Source organism: Rattus norvegicus, chromosome 1, assembly GCF_036323735.1.
Source record: "Rattus norvegicus strain BN/NHsdMcwi chromosome 1, GRCr8, whole genome shotgun sequence".
Classification (NCBI taxonomy): domain Eukaryota; kingdom Metazoa; phylum Chordata; class Mammalia; order Rodentia; family Muridae; genus Rattus; species Rattus norvegicus.
The window spans coordinates 42287870-42309206 of record NC_086019.1 but is presented as its reverse complement, the minus strand read 5'-3'; the positions used below and the strand labels follow the sequence as shown (position 1 = coordinate 42309206).

Sequence of the window (21337 nt, the reverse complement as noted above, 5' to 3'; positions counted from 1 at the left end):
GGGATTACATCCATCATACATATCTCTCTCCCTAGAAAGAGCCTTAATGAGCATCTCCTGTAGGTTGTTCACAATTCAGCTTTGGTGTGCTGAAGAGTTCCAGGAGGAATGCATATCACATTTGTCACTACAGTGACTTTGAAAGAACTGAAACTGTTGTCAACAGTTATAGTTCCATTTCTGTCACTGTGACAGAATACCCTGACACAAACAACTTATGAGCAAAAGAGTTCATTGTAATTCACAGTTGTAGGTTACCAGTCCATCACAGTGGGGATGTTATAAGGGCAACATCACAAGGAACTGAGAGCAAAGAATGTATGTGTGGTGGTTTGAATAAGAATGACCCCCATAGGCTCCTGTATTTGAATGCCTAATCACAAGGGAGTTTCACTATTTGAAAGGATTAGAAGGATTAGATGTGCCCTTGTTGAAGGAAATGTTTTACTGGGGTGAGCTTTGAGGTTTCAAAGCCCATAACAAGCTCAGTTTTATCTTGGCTTATGGTCCAGGAAGTGGCTCTCATATATTGCTCTAGCATCATGTGTGCCTTCATTGCCCCTGTAATGATGATAATGGATTAAGCCTCTGGGCTTAAGCCCAGACCCCAATCAAACGCTTTCTTTCATTAGAGTTGCCTTGGTCATGGTGCCTCATCACAGTCATAGAACAGTGACTGAAATGGTTTGCATGCCAGTAGTCAGCTCACTTATCCCACTATATCACAGTCCAGGACGAAACTCAGAGAATGATGACCCTCATAACAATTAGGTCTTCCAACCTCAGTGAATAATCAGGACACTCCCCTACAGGCCATCCCTGTCTAGGTAACCTCCCATTGCACCAAAGACCACTGCACAGTGAATACACATCTTACCTAGATAACTTTACATGGCATGCTCTTCCTCCAACAGACACACCTCAGTAAATCCCAGGACAATGGAGAAATGCCATGGTGCAACATTGAAATGCTTGCAGTGGGATGAAGTGATGCAATATGCAGTCTATGTGGTCAAATTACCAAAATGAACAAGAAAGTGACAGATGTACCTATTGCCACCTCAGAACACCCGGCACTGATAGTGATGGTATAGACACAAAAATCACCAGTGCAGAGATGCTAAGCACAAGGGCAGAACACCTCTGCAGTAGGCTTCTCTGGTGAAACTCTTGAGTTGAGATGACTTTTATATATTTACATGTCTGTGGAGATGAGGATGAGTCAGTGACAAAGTCTACATGTGACTTGCCAAGAGTAAGACATGAATGACTTGATCACTAAAAGAAAAGTGTATTCTGAAGCATCTAAAGTCTCCCTGTGTGTACTGTCACTCTCAGATATGCTTCTGGGGGTATCTGATTCAAGGTGAACCCAGAGAGGTCTGTATTTTCAAGAATGCCTCTAGGGTCCCAGGATCAGGAAGTTTGAGAAATTATTGCCCAAAGCTGAGTCTTACTTTGGTGAGCAGGTAAGGTCCTAGGAGGCCATCAGAGAGATGAACTGAGTCACTAAATCCAGGACATATATGCAGGAGAGAGAGAACATGTCCTGTAGAATAAATGATGAGGTCATAATGACTGACACTTGAATATCCCCATTGAAAAAGCAAGTTGTTGATAGATCACTAAAGTGTGACACCATGGGAGGAGGATTTTGTTGTGTAATGTGAAACTTGCTCAAATTGAAAAATCAAAAAGACACACATAGATAAAATAAACAGGTACTTGGGCCAGTGATTATCTCTGCAAGAGAAGATTAAAAGCAATTTCCATCATCTCCATGATGTTTCACTTCCTAATGGCACGTCAGGAAGACAAAGAATAGAGTCCTGTTACTCAGAAGGTTCCTGACAGAAACAGCTTGAGGGAGGGGGCTTTGTTTTGGCTCATGGTTTAAGAGTGCACAGTCATTCCTGGGGCTGAAGGTAAGGTAGAGTTCATGGTGACAGAAATGTGAAGCTGGGACTCCTCAGATCTCATCAAATTAGCTTGGGCTGGCACTACAGCCTAACTATACCATGAGGCTCATCTCTAGAGTCCTGGTAACTCTGGTTATGCCCCACCTCCAAAAGGTTTACAACTCAGAGAATCAATCAGAACTGCCACCTTAGGACCATGTTTTCAAACCCATAAAGCTGTGTGAAACATTGCATATTTAAACCAAAATAAACTGATTAGTATTTGTACTATTCTCTAGGATTTTTTTATATATCCAGAGCTATGTTGTGCAAGTTTTTAGATAGTCACTGCTGGGATGACTACTTGGTCAGTTAGTGCTTGCTGGGAGGGCATGACGACCTGCCTTCAATCCCCAACACACATAAAAAAAGCCAAGTATGGTTGCTCACTTGTAAGCCCAGCACCCAGGTGGAGAAAGGCAAATCTTTTGCCTACTGGGTGATTTCTAAGTCATTGAGTGCTCTTGTCTCAAAAAAAGATGGGCAGCTTCCTGAGGAAGGGCATCTGAAGTTGTCCACAACTTACACACACACACACACACACACACACACACACACACACACACACACCCATCTGCAAAAGAGATTCTGATGTTTAATTTCAAAAAACTGAATTTTGGGGTTTAATAGGTTGGCCACAGGAAAGTTGCTCTATTTTCTGCTGACTTTTAAGTGATTATTGGAGGCCAAAGATGTTTGTAAGAATTCACTGGCGTTTTCCAGTTACTTCAAGGGGAAGGGCCCACAAGATCCTTCATTGAGAAGCTAATGCTGCTTCTCCTAGGACACCTTTTCTGTTTGTGTTCTTCTAGGTGAAGTGTGGAACTTCTTACAGAATAGCCCTCAGAAGGGATCTCAACAAAAAGATGTGTCAGGAAGGAAAATGATCATGACCTAAGACAACAGAGAAAGAAACTGCACGGTGAATGCTTCCCAGGAGAGTCATGCCGGCTATAGCTACAATGAATGGCCAGAGCTGTAAATGAAGCCTTGAGGCCGGGAGGAAGGATGCCACTAATTGGAGTATGCGATTTCAAAGGTGAACACAGCACAGAGTCCAATAGGGACTGACTGCAGGTCTAATTAAAGATGATTATCTCCAACTTTGTCCTTGATCTGAAAACAGTGGCCCCAGAAATGCCTGGGTAACATGTATGCCCATCAGATTGATCTCTTGTCCTTTGAATGTTAGGCGGGGTGGCTGTTTGCCCACCTCCACTTTTTCTGATTATAATTTAAGATTCTTGCTCACCAACTGCCTCCACCCTGACCAACCATGACTGCTAAAGAGAAGAATAAAATGAACACATTACAATATTTAAAAAGAAGCAATGCAGTGCTGTACACAGACATCTATGTATGTGTGTATTTATATATATATAAGTTTATATATAAATAAAACTAATATATTATGTACTATAAATGCATTCAGTATAATAAATATATGACTCAATTTAATTTATAATATAATAGATATAATAAATACGAAACAATTATAATATAATATAATTTATAATATAATTTAATATATATTAAAAATCATTTGTGTTTACCACAATGTTTATCCAACTATAGTGTTTAGGAGCTAGCGAGTTTGGGGTTAGAGTCCCTGGTCCTTGGGGGACAGGTGCTCCATTCCTGCTTTTCTGGGGGTAGCTTATGCTTGGCAGTTATACAGTGAGATGTCAACCTCACCCAGACACCCTGGTTTAATGCCTATTGCTAAGCAGTATCAAGTACATGATGGACATCGATTCTGGAGAAGAGGAGAAAACATAAATGCTTTATGGTGGGGTTATTGCTTTCAAAGTTGAAAATGAGTGAGAATATTCTACGTGACTGTGTGCAAGCTCTTCCACCTACAGAAGTGTGGTAGAGTTCTCTATGTGTGCCTAAATATATGTATATGTTTATATATCTTTATGATGTATATGATGTGTATATGCATATATGATATATATGTATATGATATATATGTGTATTTGTATGCATACACATATTTACATGTAAATATACATACTTACATTGGCAGACCCTGACATGACAGAACAACATCTGATTTCCTAGGTTTTAAAATTTTTATGTGATGGGCATTCACCATTCATTAGGCTTTGAATTTAGCTAGGCTAACAGTATGTGGTTTAACCCTCATTCCACACTGGACAGAGGCAGCAGTTGGTAGTTGGTTAGTAGTGCAGTCATGAAGAAAACTCCAGAATCTCAATGGAGTGGGTTGCCAGTACTTTCTAAGCTCCAGCAATCACCACAAGGTAATACTCAGTTTAGGAGAATTAGCTACATAACTCGGCTATCAGTCTTGGAATTAAAGCTCTGTCACCTGTTGATTATGTGAGCTCAGCATGTGGGTGACTTTTCCACATCTACGGGCTCTATCCCCACAGAGCCAACTAATTGTGGGGCCAAAATGGCTTCTTAAAAATTGGCTTCTAAAGTGAATATGATAGATGTTTTGGCATTATTTTTAATACTTTATAATAAACAATTACACAGCATTTCCATTGTTAGCAACTCTAATTGAAAGATGATCTGATCAACTGTGCTTGGAAGGATGTGTGCAGGCTATGTGCAAATACTATGTCACTTTATATGTTAGACTTGAGTGTATTCAGGCTTTGCTCATGTGGAGAGGGTTCTTGGAAGTGAGGCTTCAAGGTTGGCAGGAGATGAGTGAGGTTTGTCTTATCTACCTTAGTGAGATTAGCGTCACATGTATCTGACTATGGGCTTCTGGAGACGAGGCATCCAAGTTCATGGCAGTTGGCACAGTGAGCACTACATAGCAGGCAGCAGTATGCTACCTGCTCAGCTTTGGTAAGACAGTCATCTTAAATGGAAGTAGATGGTCTTAGAATGAGATGTTCCACACTCTCTCCATGTTTGCCAGGCAGTCAGGGCAGGCAAAGGGTGGATGGAGATGCTGCATAGAGGTTATTCACAGAAGCCTCACCCTTCAAATGTTCTCCCTATGAGTGTGTTTCAGATCTCTGGATAAAGTACAAAAACACACCCCCTTGGCCAACGTCACTGATGGGAGCACTCTCAGCCCAGCCCTTACATCTTCGAAGCATCTTCCTGGATAGTATCACCACCTCTTGGTGTGCATCCTCACATCCTGTGGAGCAGGGGAGGGCTCTGGTGAATAAGCCTTCTGCTTACTCTTACTCTGCAGGACTAATTCTGGAAGTGTGTAACATGAGCAAAGGGATATGGGTCCATAGGAACATGTAGTCCTTGCTGGCCACTGTTAGCACGCACATGTGTGTTTCATGTGAAGGCCAAAAGTACTGTTCATTAACTGTGTGAGTTTTGACAAAAGTGTCATATTTTCAAATTTTGTTTGTCATTAAATCCTCTCCTGAAATTCCCTATTCTCTCCTAGTCATATCTAAACTGATTCTTCATAATTCTCTCCTGCTGGGCATAGTTTGCTCCCCATTCAGTATACATAGACATACACATATGCATATGCAATGCATATGCATATACATATATAATGCATATATGTGCTATATGGGTTTTTCAGAGTGAAAGGGGGATTAATATATGCACACACACACACACATGCACACACACACACACACACATACACACACACACACACACACACACGCACCTTAGGCATATTTGTGGAAGTAGAACTTATGAGTTGAATGGCATTGCATATATTTTTAAAGATTTATTTTTATTATTTTTAATTACGTGTATATGTATGTGTATGTGTGGCACATGGACATGTGTGTGTGCACATGTATGTGGACATGTACATGTTTATGTGCATGTATGTATGTGTATGTTTATGTGTATGTATATATGTATACACACACCTTAGACATATTTGTGAGAGTGAAACTTATGGGTGGAATGGCATTACATATGAAATTCTTTAAAGATCTAGTTTTATTATTTTTAATTATGTGTCTATGTGTGGGTATGCGCCTGTGAGTGCAGGTACTCACAGAGATCAAGAGTAGACATCCAATCCCCTCGAGCTGCAGCTATGAGGCTGTGATACATCTTCATGTGGATGCTGGGGAATAAACCATGGTCCTTTGCAAGAGCAATAGGCTAAGCCATTTCTCCAGACCCTGCATGTTATGTTTCATAGCCTTCCAAAATTACGTCTGATTAGTACCTTCCTATTCTCCATCAGTGGGCAGCTTAGTCCCAAATGTGGGCATAGCGCTGCTCACACCATACAATTGTAGAAGGGTTATTTTGTAAGCAGACTAATGACATCTGAGCAACAGGAATGTCTTCCCTTCCCCATTCTCTATGAGTCTCTCACAGCCCTCACATCTGGACGCCTCCCTCAATAAGAAGTGATGAATGCTGAGGACTCACAGCAGGAGTCTATACCTGTGCCTTAGTCAGGGTAGTGAATGTTGATTGTGCAGCTGCAGTCTTGGATGGTGTAGGACCCAGTGATACACACAGGTATCCTTGTCAATTCTGAAACTTCTTCTGGGCAGGTACCTGTTTGTATCCAGTGCCTATGACTAGTCACTCATGCCTGCCACCTTGTGGATTCTTCCTTTTAAGACCTGTGCTACTATACCTTGACCTCAGAACCAAAAATCAAAATGAGGTGGTGGAGGAAGACATGGGCTATGGTTGGATTACCTTAAAACCCTAACAAAGTACTCCACCTACTTCCTTATAGAGATTTTCCTGTGATACTGCAAGGTCCTTTTAAAGCTTTGAAGCCTTAGGTGGACAAACTATGAGACATTCAGATTTGAGCAGCTCAATAAAAGCATCTAGCATGTCAATTATAACACACTATTTCCACTCTGTAGCAGAAATTATTTTCCCAATTACCAATGAATAATCCCCAAGGATTTTTCCCCAATGCTCTGTCAATGAAAAGCTAATTTGCCTCTTAGTCATGAAGTGAGTATCCAAGGGAGTTTAGATCAATGATTATGAGCTTAAAGCCCCTACATTTCTTCTGTCTGGCTTTCCTTGGATAATCCTCGTTGAATGAGTACTGTCTGAATTTTGTTCTTGGCAACAAAATGAGGATTTCAGCTCTTGTTTTCTGCCTTCAGGTTCTGGCAGGCATTAGAAATATGGCTTTGTCTTGTGCATACCACCGTGAGTGAGTCATTTGTGATCACTTGTAGTGGAAGGCTGAGTTTGAATTTAAGCCAGGTTGGTTTCTGTTCCCAGCACTGAATATGTGACTATTTGCTCTGTCCCATAGTAAAAAGAAATATCTTCAAGGTTTTTTCCAAAGAAAATCCACAACTTAAGGAGCACTAGCTTAAATCATATGAGAGTTGTGATAAAGCAAGCATGAAGAAAGCAATTAAGAGTGCACTTCCTCTTAGAAGCTATACAATGTTTAATGGAATTTAAATTTCCATCAAAAGTATACTGCAATAGCTTTTGTCTTTTTGCATGGCTACAAAACATAAAAGAATTCATAAAAATGGACTTCATTAAGACAGAGCATTATTCCTCTTCTGCTCCTCAACTATTTTTCCAGGGACACAATAATAATATGTAGATGTTACTTGTATTTTTCACTCTGAATTGTACATTATTGTTCATGTTGTTGTTTTGCTTGTTTAATGAGTATGATGGTTTGAATACGCTTGGCCCAGGGGGTGGTACTGTTAGGAGCTGTGGTCCTGTTGTAATAGGTGTGGCCTTATTGGAGGAAGGGTGTTACTGTGGGAGTGGGCTTTGAGACCCTCCTCCTAGCTGCCTGGAAGTCAGTCTGCCTGGTTCTCTTCAGAACAAAATGTAGAACTTTTAGTTTCTTCTCTAGTGCTATGGGTGGATGCTGCCATGCTTCCTGCCTTGATGATAATGCACTGAACCTCTGAACTGTAAGCTAGTTCCAGTTAAATGTTGTCCTTTATACATCTTGCCTTGGTCATGGTGTCTCTTCAGAGGAATGGAAGCCCCAACTAAGACAGGAATTGGAAGCAAGGACTGGGATATCGCTGTGATAGGCCTGACCATGTTTTTGTTTGCAGGAATGTGGATTTGGGGACTTTGAATTTGGCAAGCTATGGAACGCTTTAAGTGGGACTTAATGGGCCATGTGGTAGGAATATAGAAGACATTGGTGCTGAGGGTGATTTGAACTCTGAAGATTATTCTTATGATGTTTTAGTGAAGAATATTGCTGCTTTTTACTCTCAAAGAGTCTGCCTGAGGCTAAGGTAAAGCAATTTATTTTAATTGCATCAACAAAGGAATTATCAAAAAAAACCAGCATAGGTTTCATCCTCTGGTTTACTATCATGAAGAATGTTTTGATCAAGTATAACAAGCTTAGAAAGGTAAAATACAAAATGTATGGTTCAAAGAGTATAGGGCTCCAGGAAATGGAATGAAACTGAATCCCATGTTCAAAGATATTAGATGGAATTAAGGGAGTGGTAATTTTGGGGCAAGATCCCACCCAGCTAAGTGCATTGTTTATGTGTTTGCCATTTAACAAGGAATAGCTATATCATGTTAGGTGTTATTATTACTTAGTTATTGTTTTCATTTGGACTTTTAATCTAGAATGACCTGCAATCCAGAAATGGAGAATACAGGTTTTTGTTTCATATCATGAGGCACAGCGGCCATGAAAAGCTTAGGCCTAAGTATGGGAGTACATACCTTTAATCTCAGGAGACAGGCAAGGAAATCTCTGAGTTCAAGGGACAGCCTGGTACAGAGAGAGTTTCAGATAGAGAAAAGCTTACGTCCAGGCATGATAATATGTAGCTTCAATTCCAGCATTCAGGAGACAGAGCCATGCAGATCTCTTAGTACAAGGTCAATCTACAGAGCAAGTTCCAGGACAGCCAAGCTTAGTCAATGAAGGAGCTGGGAAACAGAAAGCTGGTGATAATTTAATAGAACAAGGAGGCCACATTTCAGTTCTAGCAAGCAGCAGAGCTAAGGAGCTTCAGCCTAGTTGCTCTAGCTTTAGAGTCAAGAATAGAAGGGACTTCTGGGACAATTGATATAAGTGGAGGTGTCGTTTCTCTAATTGGTTCTTGATTGTGTCAATAAAGACTGCAGAAGCTAATCACTGGGAGAAAGAAGAAAGGTGGGATTTCCAGATTCCAGGAGGAAAAGAAGGAAAGAAGATAGAGAGAGTACTTTTCAGCTAGGCTTTGGGAAGGGGAGCACATAGACCATGTAAGGCCTGTGTTCAACTAGAACTGCCACCAGAATTCTGATATAGGATAGCAGATGAGTTTAGAACAATAGATCCTGTGCCCAACAGCTGTGCTATCTGGCTAGTTTTAAGGTGTTAGAACTGTTTTTTCTATCTGCAGCAACTCAGGAGGGCAAGGGAAAAGGCACAGCCAGGGCAGACATTGGTGGGGGTGGTTGGCCAGTGGAGAGGGAACACAGTTCCCAGCATTCGTGGGAAAGCGTCAGAGCTGGACGCTTGGTGAAGCTAGCTGTGGGGGTTGAGTAAGACAGCCATTGCTGGGCAGCTGATCTCAGAGTATAGTGCTGGTGAGCAAGCATGTTTTTTTAAAAAAAAATTACACACAACAGGTTAGCTGGAGCTAATAAATTAGTGGTGTAAGAAGAGACCAACATCATTGAGGTAAAAATCTTCTGGGATGCGTTTTCTGAGAACACAAAGAAGCTGTGCTCCGGGGTTGGGGATTTGGCTCAGTGGTAGGGCGCTTGCCTAGCAACCGCAAGGCCCTGGGTTCGGTCCCCAGCTCCGAAAAAAAGAAAAGGGAAAAAGAAGAAAGAGAGAGAGAGAGAGAGAAAAAAAAAGAAGCTGTGCTCCAAAGATAACCAATGTTAAACCTTGTACTGAAGCTGGACTTGGGAACATGTAAGAATCACCCAGGTGGTAGTGGTTTTTGCAGGTATGAAGAGGTCATGGAGAGCAGTTGAGGTTTGGAACTGTGAGAGGCTAGGGAACATAATTATTGAAAGAGAAGCCTCAGTAGCATTTGACAACTAGTACCAAAGGGTTCATGCAAAGAAGTTGAGGCTTGTTATCATGAAGAAAGTTTATGGGAGGCCATTGGTGAAGCCTAATTGCATTGGAAGATCACAGCATATTGGAGATGCCAGTACCATGGGATGACCACTAAGAATAGCAGCATCAGTGGAGTGGAGTTAACCAGAGCCTAGAGTGCTACAGAGGGCAGAGCTGAAGAAGTGACCCAAGACTTTTGGAGGAGCCTGGAAGATCATGTGAGGATTCTATACATTGGAAAAAGAAGGTATAAAGTTGAATTTGCCTTAGATACCCCAAGATGTTAGAGATGTCAGATATGTCGGATACCTGCTGAGGAAAGCTGCTAGCTGCTAACAGGGAGTAGAAAAATTCCAGGAGAAAGAAGTTTGTTACAGTCAACAAAGATGAAAGGAGTTGGAAATATGAAGAGCACTTTTATATCAAGCATGGAGATGCCATGTTTGGAGTTTGCTCAGCTGGGTTTTGGTCTTGTTTCAGTCTAGTATTTCCTCACTAGGACATTTTTTGAATGGTAATGTATATCCTGTGATATTGGAGGTATACAATCTGCTTTTTGATTTTGATTGTATAGAGGACTGGAGATACGTGGTTGGATGAATCTCAAAAGAGACTTTGAACTTTGTGAACATTGTTGAGACTGTTATAGACCATGGGGGCTTTTGAAGGTGGACTAATGTATTTTGCATTATGCTATGGCTAAGTATGGCCCCATAGACTCATATGTTTGAACAAGGCTATGGGGGCCAGGGAGTGGAATGTGGTAGTTTGAATGTGTTTGGCCTAGGGGGTGGCACTATTAGGAGCTATGGCCTTGTTGGAGTAGGTGTGTCACTTTTACTCTCGGGGTGGGCTTTGAGATGCCCCTCCTAACTGCCTGGAAATGAGTCTTTTCCTGGCTCTCTTTGGAATAAGATGTACAACTCTTAGCTCCTTTTCCAGCACCATGCCTGCCTAGATGCTGCCATGCTTCCTGCCTTGATGATAATGGACTGACCCTCTGAAACTGTAAGCCAGTCCCAATTAAATGTTATCTTTTTAAAAGTTGCCTTGGTCAGCAAGTAAAAGATCTATATGATAAGAACTTCAAGCCTCTGAAGAAAGATATTGAAGAAGACCTCAGAAGATGGAAAGATCTCCCATGCTCATGGATTGGCAGGATTAATATAGTAAAAATGGCCATTTTACCAAAAGTGATCAACAGATTCAATGTAATCCCCATCAAAATACCAATCCAATTCTTCAGAGAGTTAGATAGAACAATTAGCAAATTCATCTGGAATAACAAAAAACCCAGGATAGCTAAAACTATCCTCAACAGTAAAAAGACTTCTGGGGGAATCACTATCCCTGAACTCCAGCAGTATAGTGATAAAAACTGCATGGTATTGGTACGGAGACAGACAGTGGAATAGAATTGAATAGAATAGAATTGATGACCCAGAAATGAACCCACACACATATGGTCACTTGATTTTTGACAAAGGAACCAAAACCATCCAATGGAAAAAAGATAGAATTTTCAGCAAATGGTGCTGGTTCAATTGGAAGTCAACATGTAGAAGAATGCAGATCGATCCATGCTTATCATCCTGTACTGAGCTTAAGTCCAAGTGGATCAAGGACCTCCACATCAAACAAGATACACTCAAACTAATAGAAGAAAAAGTGGGGAAGCATCTTGAACACATAGGCACTGGAGAAAATTTCCTGAACTAAACACCAATGGCTTATGCTCTAAGATCAAGAATCGACAAATGGGATCTCATAAAACTGCAAAGCTTCTGTAAGGCAAAGGACACTGTGGTTAGGACAAAATGGCAACCAACAGATTAGGAAAAGATCTTTACCAATCCTACAACAGATAGAGGGCTTATATCCAAAATATACAAAGAACTCAGGAAGTTAGACCACAGGGAGACAAATCACCTTATTAAAAAATGGGGTTCAGAGCTAAACAAAGAATTCACAGCTGAGGAATTCCAAATGGCTGAGAAACACCTAAAGAAATGTTCAATATCTTTAGTCATAAGGGAAATGCAAATCAAAACAACCCTGAGATTTCACCTCACACCAGTGAGAATGGCTAAGATCAAAAACTCAGGTGAGAGCAAATGCTGGAGAGGATGTGGAGAAAGAGAAACACTCCTCCGTTCTGGTGGGATTGCAGACCATTCTGGAAATCAGTCTGGAGGTTCCTCAGAAAATTGGACATTGAACTACCTGAGGACCCAGCTATACCTCTCTTGGGCATATACCAAAAGGTGCCCCAACATATAACAAAGACACATGCTCCACTATGTTCATAGCAGCCTTATTTTTAATTGCCAGAAGCTGGAAAGAACCCAGATGCCCTTCAACAGAGGAATGGATACAGAAAATGTGGTACATCTACAAAATGGAATATTACCCAGCTATCAAAAACGATGACTTTATGAAATTCATAGGCAAATGGATGGAATTGGAAAATATCATCCTGAGGTAACCCAATCACAGATGGTATGCACTCATTGATAAGTGGCTATTAGCCCAAAGGCTTCTATTACCCTAGATGCACAGAACACATGAAACTCAAGAAGGATGACAAAAATGCGAATGCTTCACTCCTTTAAAAGAGGAACAAGAATACCCTTGGCAGGTAATAGGGAGGCAAAGTTTAGAACAGAGGCAGAAGGAACACCCATTCAGAGCCTGCCACACATGTGGCCCATACATATACAGCCACCAAACTAGATAAGATGGATGAATCAAAGAAGTGCAGGCCGACAGGAACCGGATGTAGATCTCTCCTGAGACACACCCAGAATACAGCAAATACATAGGCGAATGCCAGCAGCAAAGCACTGAACTGAGAACGGGACCCCCGTTGAAGGAACCAGAGAAAGGACTGGAAGAGCTTGAAGGGGCTCAAGACCCCATATGAACAACAATGCCAACCAACCAGAGCTTCCAGGGACTAAGCCACTATCCAAAGACTATACATAGGCTGACCCTGGGCTCCAACCTCATAGGTAGCAATGAATAGCCTAGTAAGAGCACCAGTGGAAGGGGAAGCCCTTGGTCCTGCCAAGACTGAACCCCCAGTGAACGTGATTGTTGGTGGGAGGGTGGTAATGGGAGGAGGATGGGGAGGGGAAGCCTATATAGAAGGGGAGGGGGAAGGGTTAGGGGGATTGTTGGCCCGGAAACCGGGAAGGGGAATAACAGTTGAAATGTAAATAAGAAATACTCAAGTTAGTAAAGATAAAAAAAAGTTGCCTTGGTCATGGTGTCTTTTCATAGCAATGGAAACTTTAAGTAAGGCAGTGAGCTAGATAGGATGATGGATAGTGAGTAGATAATAGCAGTGAAGCAGAGTGTTTACTGATGAGAACCTGTGGAAAGAAATTATCACAGAAAGAAAAGGAGAGGCAATAATCTCTCCTGTAGTAGACAGGGTATACTTTCAAGGCCTGGGGCATGGGGAACCTAGCCAGCCCTTCCTTTGGGCAGATGGTACTTGTTCCTAAAACTTCATCATGGAGAATGAGGATGTAGTCACAGAAGGGATATGACAAAGTGGACATCTGGGGATGAGGTAGGAAGGAAGGAAAGAGGAAGAAAGGAAGGAAGGAAGGAAGGAAGGAAAGGGAAGAAGGAAGGAAGGAAGGAAGGAAGGAAGGAAGGAAGGAAGGAAGGAAGGGGAAGAAGGAAGGAAGGAAGAGCAGCAGGAAAGACAATCATCAAGTTGAGATCTGGGGCATGGAACAGGCATTAGAGTTTCATCCAACCTGTTGTTGAGATATGATTTCTAGTATGAGTCTGGGCTCTGAAGTTTTGGGCTCTGGTTCTTTGCCTGCATTAGCTGTGGACATTCCCAGGACATGAAGGCAGTGTGGGTTCCCTCCTCCCCAGCCATTCACAGGTCTCTGAATATCTCACTGTTTTTCTATTGGCTCACAGTCTCTATGTTGTTCTTCCTTGATCTTTCTCACTTATTCTCTTCCTCTCTGCTCTCTTTTCCATGACTGTAATGTATTTTTCTCACAGTTTTTAATTGATTGCTTGAGGATCTTATTGATCTACATGAATTAGAACTTTACTTTTTTTTTTTTTTTTTTTTTAGTAAAATAACATGGGTGGACTGAGTTTTCAGCTCTAAAGGAAACATGTGCTTGAAACAGAAAATAAGATTCAGGGGAGAAAACAAAATCTATGCTACTTTTTCCTCTAACAGAAGGGGTTCTTCAAAGGCTAATGCTATTTACAAAGTGAGGAAATTGGCTAAATCTTGGGGGCATTCTTGGATGAAGATACAAACTGACAGTACAGAGTATGCATATTGGTCACTGCATTAGGATTACAGGCTTTGTGCTCAGGACATTGCCTTTTTAAAGTGCCTTTTAAAAGGTGAAGAGTCTCACCTGGCAGTTATCTGTGGTGACCTTTGAATCAGTAATGCCCCTCCCCTGGACAACAAGGAGGTTATTTGCTGCTACTAAACCACAGAGAAAAACAGTAAGTCACTTCCCCACAAGCCATGTGTGACAGAGTTGGTGTCAGGTTACCATGACCAGTCATTTAGATACCTGACAAGTATAGATCTGGTAGCACCAGATTTTCCCTGAGTTCAATTTCTATTTGGTCTTTAATAACTGTCTGACGAACTGTGGCCCAGCAAACAAATTTAGTTCACTAATGGCTTCCTGGGCTTACTCTTCTCAAACAGCAAGTGAGGACAGATTATTCATATCACCTAGGCACATATGCTCTTATAAGTATGTGGTTCCTGTACAGATGACAGGATTCCTTTCACACCACATGACTGAACATACTTAGCGCACACACCCATCAACTCCAACCCATACCACTGCTGCCAAACCCTATTGTGTCAGATCGGCCTTTTTAGTTCCTGCACACATGAGGGAACTTGCGGTCTTGTTTTTCTGTGCCTGCGTTGTCTCCGTATAATGTCCTGCACTTCTGTCCATTTTGCAGCCTGAGTCAGGATCTCATTCTTCATTGCCTGTTGACAGACATGTTGGTTACTCATACCTTAGCTGTTGTAAACAGTGCTGATTTCAGCTCCTTTCAGTACATACCCTGGGGTGAGTCAGCTGGATCATAAGGTAAATTTATTTTTAGCTTTGTTATTTTAAAGAGAAAGATTCACAGCAAAACTTCGATGTGCCTGTGTAGTTTTAAGCTTCTCATGTGATTCAACTGTATTCTCCAGATCCTAGAACCAATACCCTAGCTGGGGAGAAAAGTGTTTTCTGGAGGAATTTTCAACACTTGTTGACCTCTTTGTAAAGCTAGGCATAAGTCTGGAGGCAAAGTTTCATTCCACTCCCCAGACTGAGGATCCCAGGGTCTAACCTGACAGACCCACAGATGGGTAAGCAGCTATAACACTGCAGACGCATGCTGTGATGGTGCACGTGCCACACTGTGTATGAACCCTCTGGAGGACTAGGGAAACCTGTTCCAGCTCTCTCATCAGAGTCTGCTGGGGGAGAGGATGGACTAGACTGAGGTAAAATATTTTACAAAGAGAAATCTATATGGGGCAGTTCAGAAACCCCAAGAATTCAAGAGCAATGAACAGAACCAAAAACTTGGAGCAGTGCGGCAAGGGCCAGTTCTTAAGGTGTGATAAGGGGTCTGCTTTTAGGAAAAGAGTGGAATGACTGGATTATATTGACTACTGGGTAGGAATGGACAGTATTAAGAGTCAATACTGGACATGGAAAAGCCTGTCCTAGAGCAATCTAGTAAGGCTCAACATGGACAGACATATAAGGTATTAGGTAAACTGGTGGCTTGGTGTTTGGGGGAAGGATGGGAACCAAGATTTGCCCTAGCATCTAGCAGGATCACCCAGGAAATCTGGTGATGCTGTTGAGCATGGGCAGGAAGGAAGGCAGGCCAGAGTGTGCACAAATGGGATGAGAGATTCTGAGATGGGGAAACGAACTCCTGATTCATCTGATGAACATAACTTGGGCTGGTCAATCCTGGTAGAAATCCTGCACCTATCCCATTTCCTTGACTCTTAACATGCATGGTATTCTATTAATACTGGAATGGTTTATCAATTTGAGATCTTCTTACAGGTTTCTCTCTGGTGGGAAAGGGGAGTTTTACTGAAATGAATAGAGAGACTTGAAATAAGAGCAAAGAGGGCCGAACACACATTACTCATCTTGTCTCTTTCTTTTTTTTTTTTTTACAAAGATTTTATTTATTTTGTGTGAGTACACTTTTGTCTCTTTATTAATCCAAGAACATGACTGGGTTCTCTGCTGAAGACACCGAGATAAGCATCAGGACTAAATGCTTGGAAAATGAGAGGTTAGCTCCATTGGGCGCTTGGGATTCCCATCTGCAGAGAACGCACCAAACGCCGCCCCCACCCTGTATGTTGTACTGTCACACGCACAAACAAGCTTGTAAGCAGCTCCCTTTATTTGAGTAAATAGCTTGTAAATAAATCATTGGTAAACATTACAAAATTAAATACATTTTCAAAAGCTTGCCAGTATACAGAAAATTCACAAACATAGTTCTTTTAAAAAATAAAATATGTTTAAAGCACCCTTGATATAAATTGCCTGGTCCCTGTTTTCAGACAGGGTCACCTGGAGACTTCTTATGGCAGACAGGGTTTCCAGGGGGAGGCAGCGGGGCTTCCTGGAAGGAAGGGCTTTTACTCAGTTTTCACCCTGCCTACATCCCATATGAATTTTCATTCTACTCAAAGAGCTGGTATGTAACTGTAGGGTTAAGGTAGGTAGTCAAACCTAGCTCCTAACATGGAAATCAAGGTCACAATCAGGACCATGAAGCACTGAGAGAAACCAGAGACGAAGCCAGACATCTGAACTAACAAAGATCTTAACGTGTCTTCCCATCTCTACATTTCTTAATACTCAGTTCATGCTTCTGGATTGTTGGAACCAGCACAGAAGAGGCCAGGATCTACTTCTAAGAAGGAAGAGGCTCAATCTGTTTGTTAGTTTCTTTTTGTCCTGCTTTCATGGACAGAGATAGTATAGCGTATTGCACTGAAAGCAGAAAACTCGTTGTTACACAGGGCTTCCTTTCTCCATTGCAAAACTCTGTTCAGGAAGTGTAGGCATTTCTTTATGAATCAGGCTAGTTTTCAAAATTAAGAGTTCATAAAACCTTAAAAAACCACAACGAGGCAATACCTGGCCAAGCATCTCAACTAATGAAACAAAATTTACGAATTAAGCCCTTGACCAACTCAACGCGTGTGTAGTATGGCTCATTATAAAAACGAACATGTGGAATTCTTTCACTTTAGCGCAGAAAGTGGATGCTGAAGGTGGACCACATTTGTCTGAAGAATGCCTGGGGGCTTTACGGAAACATGTGTTGTGACCATGTCTAACACGACAAACACAGGCTTATTCCATGAACCTGATATAAAGTTCTCCTCTCTATTTTTAGTGTTTGTAGATATGTACAAGCATGGGATATTTTTGACATCTAAGTCAAATGTATAACTTAAAACCGTCTTACCAATCTGACTGTAAGAAAGCCATCTTCCCTGTAAGATCCTAAATTATGGCTGAGTTCTTATAGAAAGCATTGCCCATCCTTGTGGATGCATCTGCTTTGACAGTCCTTGGTTGGACTACAGTCCAAGCTATAGTAGCTTTGCCATTAAAATATTACAGTAATGAAAACCCTTTAAAACAACAAAAGAAGGAACACTTTTGAATAAATGTCTAACCCTCCCCACACACACATACACACCAAAAAATGTTGTTGTAAAAGACAACTATGGTTATTTTTTTTTAATAAAAGTATCTGTGGAGTCCAAATCCCAGGTCACTTTCTTCATCTCCGAGAGAATTTTACCCTGTTGCAAAATCATACACTCTTCTTCTGTGGAGGGCTCAGCTTCCTCATGCCTCTTATCCGGGAGAGCAGCTCTCTGATAAATTCCTAAAAGACATCAAGGACATTAGTACAGGAAGCCGTATTGTTAAAGCCCGTACTTGAGAATGTGCCTAACGCCACCGAGTTCAGCTGAAGTTAATGAATCTCATTGTATGTGTTAAACTCCAATGTAAAATAAGAAAAGGAGTTTTAGAAAAAAAAAGAAAGTGCTTAAATTTCACAGTCCAAGCCTTCTTGCTTTCTTCTCTGTAGGGAAAGATTCAGGTCATCCACAGATAACTTTCATGTGGATACTCCAGGCACATTTGACTTCCGTGCCCAGTCTTACAATGTGCATGCACAACATACAGACAGCCTGTGAAGAGCCAGGTTAGAGTATAAGATTCTATCATTTCCACGCAGGTTGCAGATGTCCCTAGACCTCACCTGAATCAGCAAAGCTAGACCTCTGGCTCTCACTACCGAGTATCACATCTACCCAGGGGATTTAGTCTCAGACTGCTGGACCCACACCAGTTCAGTGCATGAGTATAGAAAATGACAAAGTGCCATTTGGGCAAGCTCCAAAGTGGGGCTGATGCCTCTGATAACCAGTTCTCTCCAGCTGCTTAAACTGTAGACAGTGACCTCATGTGAGGAAAGTGGCAGTTGTGAGATACCCGTTGACAATACACGGTTTTTGCACACATAACCCCCAAGATGAATGCAGAGTGATTTGTACCTTAAATCCAAAGCACTCCTCATGCCACTTCCCCATGATGTGTCACATGACCGCACTGCATCTTTGGCTCAGAATATACAACATGTACACCTTGCACTGTGCATGCTGCTGCTGAAGAAACAACACCCTCAGAGTGATGGGAAATGACTGCATTATAGTGGTTTTACTGCACTTCCTACATTTTCTGACATCATGGAAACATGACGGTTCAAATATGAAAAAAAGACTTTTAATATTTTCTACTGTCCAAAGTATCAAATTAGTATACCCTTGTACTGTATGATGTTGGAAGCTTTGATTTTTTTAAAATGTTGCTTACTTTAATTTTACACACACACACACACACACACACACACACACACACACACACACACACACACACATTTATATAGTCATTTAATGAATTTTGGCTTGGGATTGGGGCAGAACTTCTAAAAATTTTTGAAATGGCTCTAAACATATGTCTTCCATTTTGTATTAAGTATTTCTATGACATGTCTGTGTTTGCAGTATTGATCAATTCAATGGCAGTCAACCTCTTTCAGTGGTCAAAGGACCCTTTTACAGGAGTTGCCTAAAGACATAGGAAAACACAGATATTTACATTATGGTTTATAATAATAGGAAAATTATAGTTATGAAGCAGCAACAAAAATAATTTTGTGGCTAGGGGTCACCACAACATGAAGAACTGTATCAAAGGGTCATGGCATAGGAAGGTTGACAACCACTGAATCATATCAACCAATTATGGGAAAAAAATACTACAATGCTCTCATCCTGAAGTCTCAAATATTTAACTATATTTATCTCTTCACATAAAAATAAACAAATACATTGTTAGCATAAACTTTTGTCTTGCTTTAATAACTGGTAAAGCTATATGTGTAACAGAATTGTTTTAAAACAAATTTATTTATAATTTATTGTAATTGATTCTTTTGTTTGTATTCCTCTTTAAATATCTATATATTAGAGCTGTGTGAAATTTTCTAAGGCAAATGCATGGTGTACATGCATGAAATTATCAAAGAATAAATACAAATACTCTGCTAATTAAAGAGAAATTCTTGTGTGAAAAGGTCCTTCTGGAGAAGAAGTTTCAGAAGTCTTGCCCTAGGATACATCAAGAATCTTTAGGATTTTATCTTCTTTTATAAGTCATACAAACAAACAAAATCAAAATCACATTTGATGTTACCAGTCAGTATCTACACACAGCTACATTAAAACTCAGAATAAATTCCTGCTATGCATATTATTCTGTATTCTATTCTAATCTAAATTTATTCACAGAGATATGTTCGGGAGACTTACTATAGTACTTTCTTGATCTTTTTTTCATCCATGTTTGATTTATGTAGAGTTGGGATGAAACCCAGGGCTTCATGCATGGAAGCCAAGTTCTCCAGAAACTGAGCTATATCCCCGTCTTAGTGATTTGCTGATGGACCAGAAACCAAAGTCTGAGCACTATGCTACAATTCTTATCTTGTATCATTAAGAAGGTGTCATTTTGCCTTTAAATGCTTGGCTGCTATCAAAGTCACATTTATTACATAATAATTACCACCTTTTCCTGTTTTATATTTATAAAGACAAAGGTGGTAGCCAGCTGGACTTTTGGGCCAATGAGGAAAGATAGAATTAAGGGTCATAACAAGGCCAATGGAGAGCAGACATGGATAAACTGGTCTTACAGAAGTATCATGGTTTCATTATGTGGAGACCTTCCAAAAACTGGCTGTCTGGCTCTCTCCTCCTGCCAACCACCCGCTGCAGTCATGAACTCCCCAGGCTCTGTGAGTATGCATCCTTCTCTAGCCCTAAACCATGATAAACTTTAGGTTGCTCACCACTACCACAATTTGATTTTTAACAGCCTTTGCCAGCATAAAACTAATATGTGCTTTTGCTAAACAGCCATGGTATACTCCTTAGAGTTAATCACACTGAATGGATTTGCTGGTATAAGCATTGTTCTTAGCTACCTAGATCACACTGTCTGAGTCTTCTCATCTACTTGGCATTATATCAAGTTTTGCCCTACTGCATGAACACCTTCCCATGTACATGGATGGGACATAGTCCATTTTGTACCGGCAGTATCACTACTAAATTCCCCAGCACTAGACTCTCTGATGCTTTGGCCTTTCCAAGTTATGAACAACAGTACAACTGGAACCTGTACACTTCAATAATTCTCCTTAGTCTACATAATGCCTTTCAGAGACTGGTCCAACAACCTGGTCAGATAACTCATACATCTTAATCCCCTCCACTCTTGACAGTGAACAGTAGAGAAATAAGATGAAAGCCCTATTTTAGTTTTTAATATACCTATCTTAACTATCTTAAAGAATTTTTATGGATAAAGTAACATCTTTTTTCCCATCTATATTAAATGTTCATTTTGAAAACCTAAGTTTCTCTCCGTCCACTTCACTCTGGGGTTTAAGCAACCTATAACATTTGGCACATTCGGTTTTTGTTTCACAATTTGGAAAGAGTTATGCAAATAATTGTTGTGAATGCAATATTATGCAAATGACCAATGGGAGTCAAGTATTCTACTTTAAATTTCCTCTTTTGATAATACTCAAGGTCAGAATCAGAAAGCCTGTCATTTATTTCATGAAAACCTTTGGTAAATTTTTACTGTGATGATAAGACTATCACAAAGATAAAAACCACATGAAGAACAGCAGAATTAATTAATTGTGTGTGTGTATGTGCATGTTATACCACAGCAAACATATATAGGTC

At 40.8% G+C, this 21337-nt stretch overlaps 1 protein-coding gene across 4 annotated transcripts in view; it reads right to left on the bottom strand.

Annotated features, from left to right (window-relative positions):
- The window catches only part of Ppp1r14c (protein phosphatase 1, regulatory (inhibitor) subunit 14c), a 180678-nt gene that overhangs the window by 49448 nt on the left and 109893 nt on the right, over window positions 1-21337 (bottom strand). The window contains exon 4 of one of the 4 annotated variants that reach the window (NM_133425.3): window positions 16136-17895. The exons of 1 other annotated variant lie outside the window; for it this stretch is intronic. In NM_133425.3, the coding sequence (NP_596916.1) occupies window positions 17821-17895 (75 nt within the window). In that variant the 3' untranslated portion in view covers window positions 16136-17820. Of the gene's footprint in view, window positions 1-16135; window positions 17896-21337 lie in introns of those variants that run through there. 2 more of the 4 variants (XM_039085420.2, XR_010057354.1) reach the window with 2 other exon arrangements.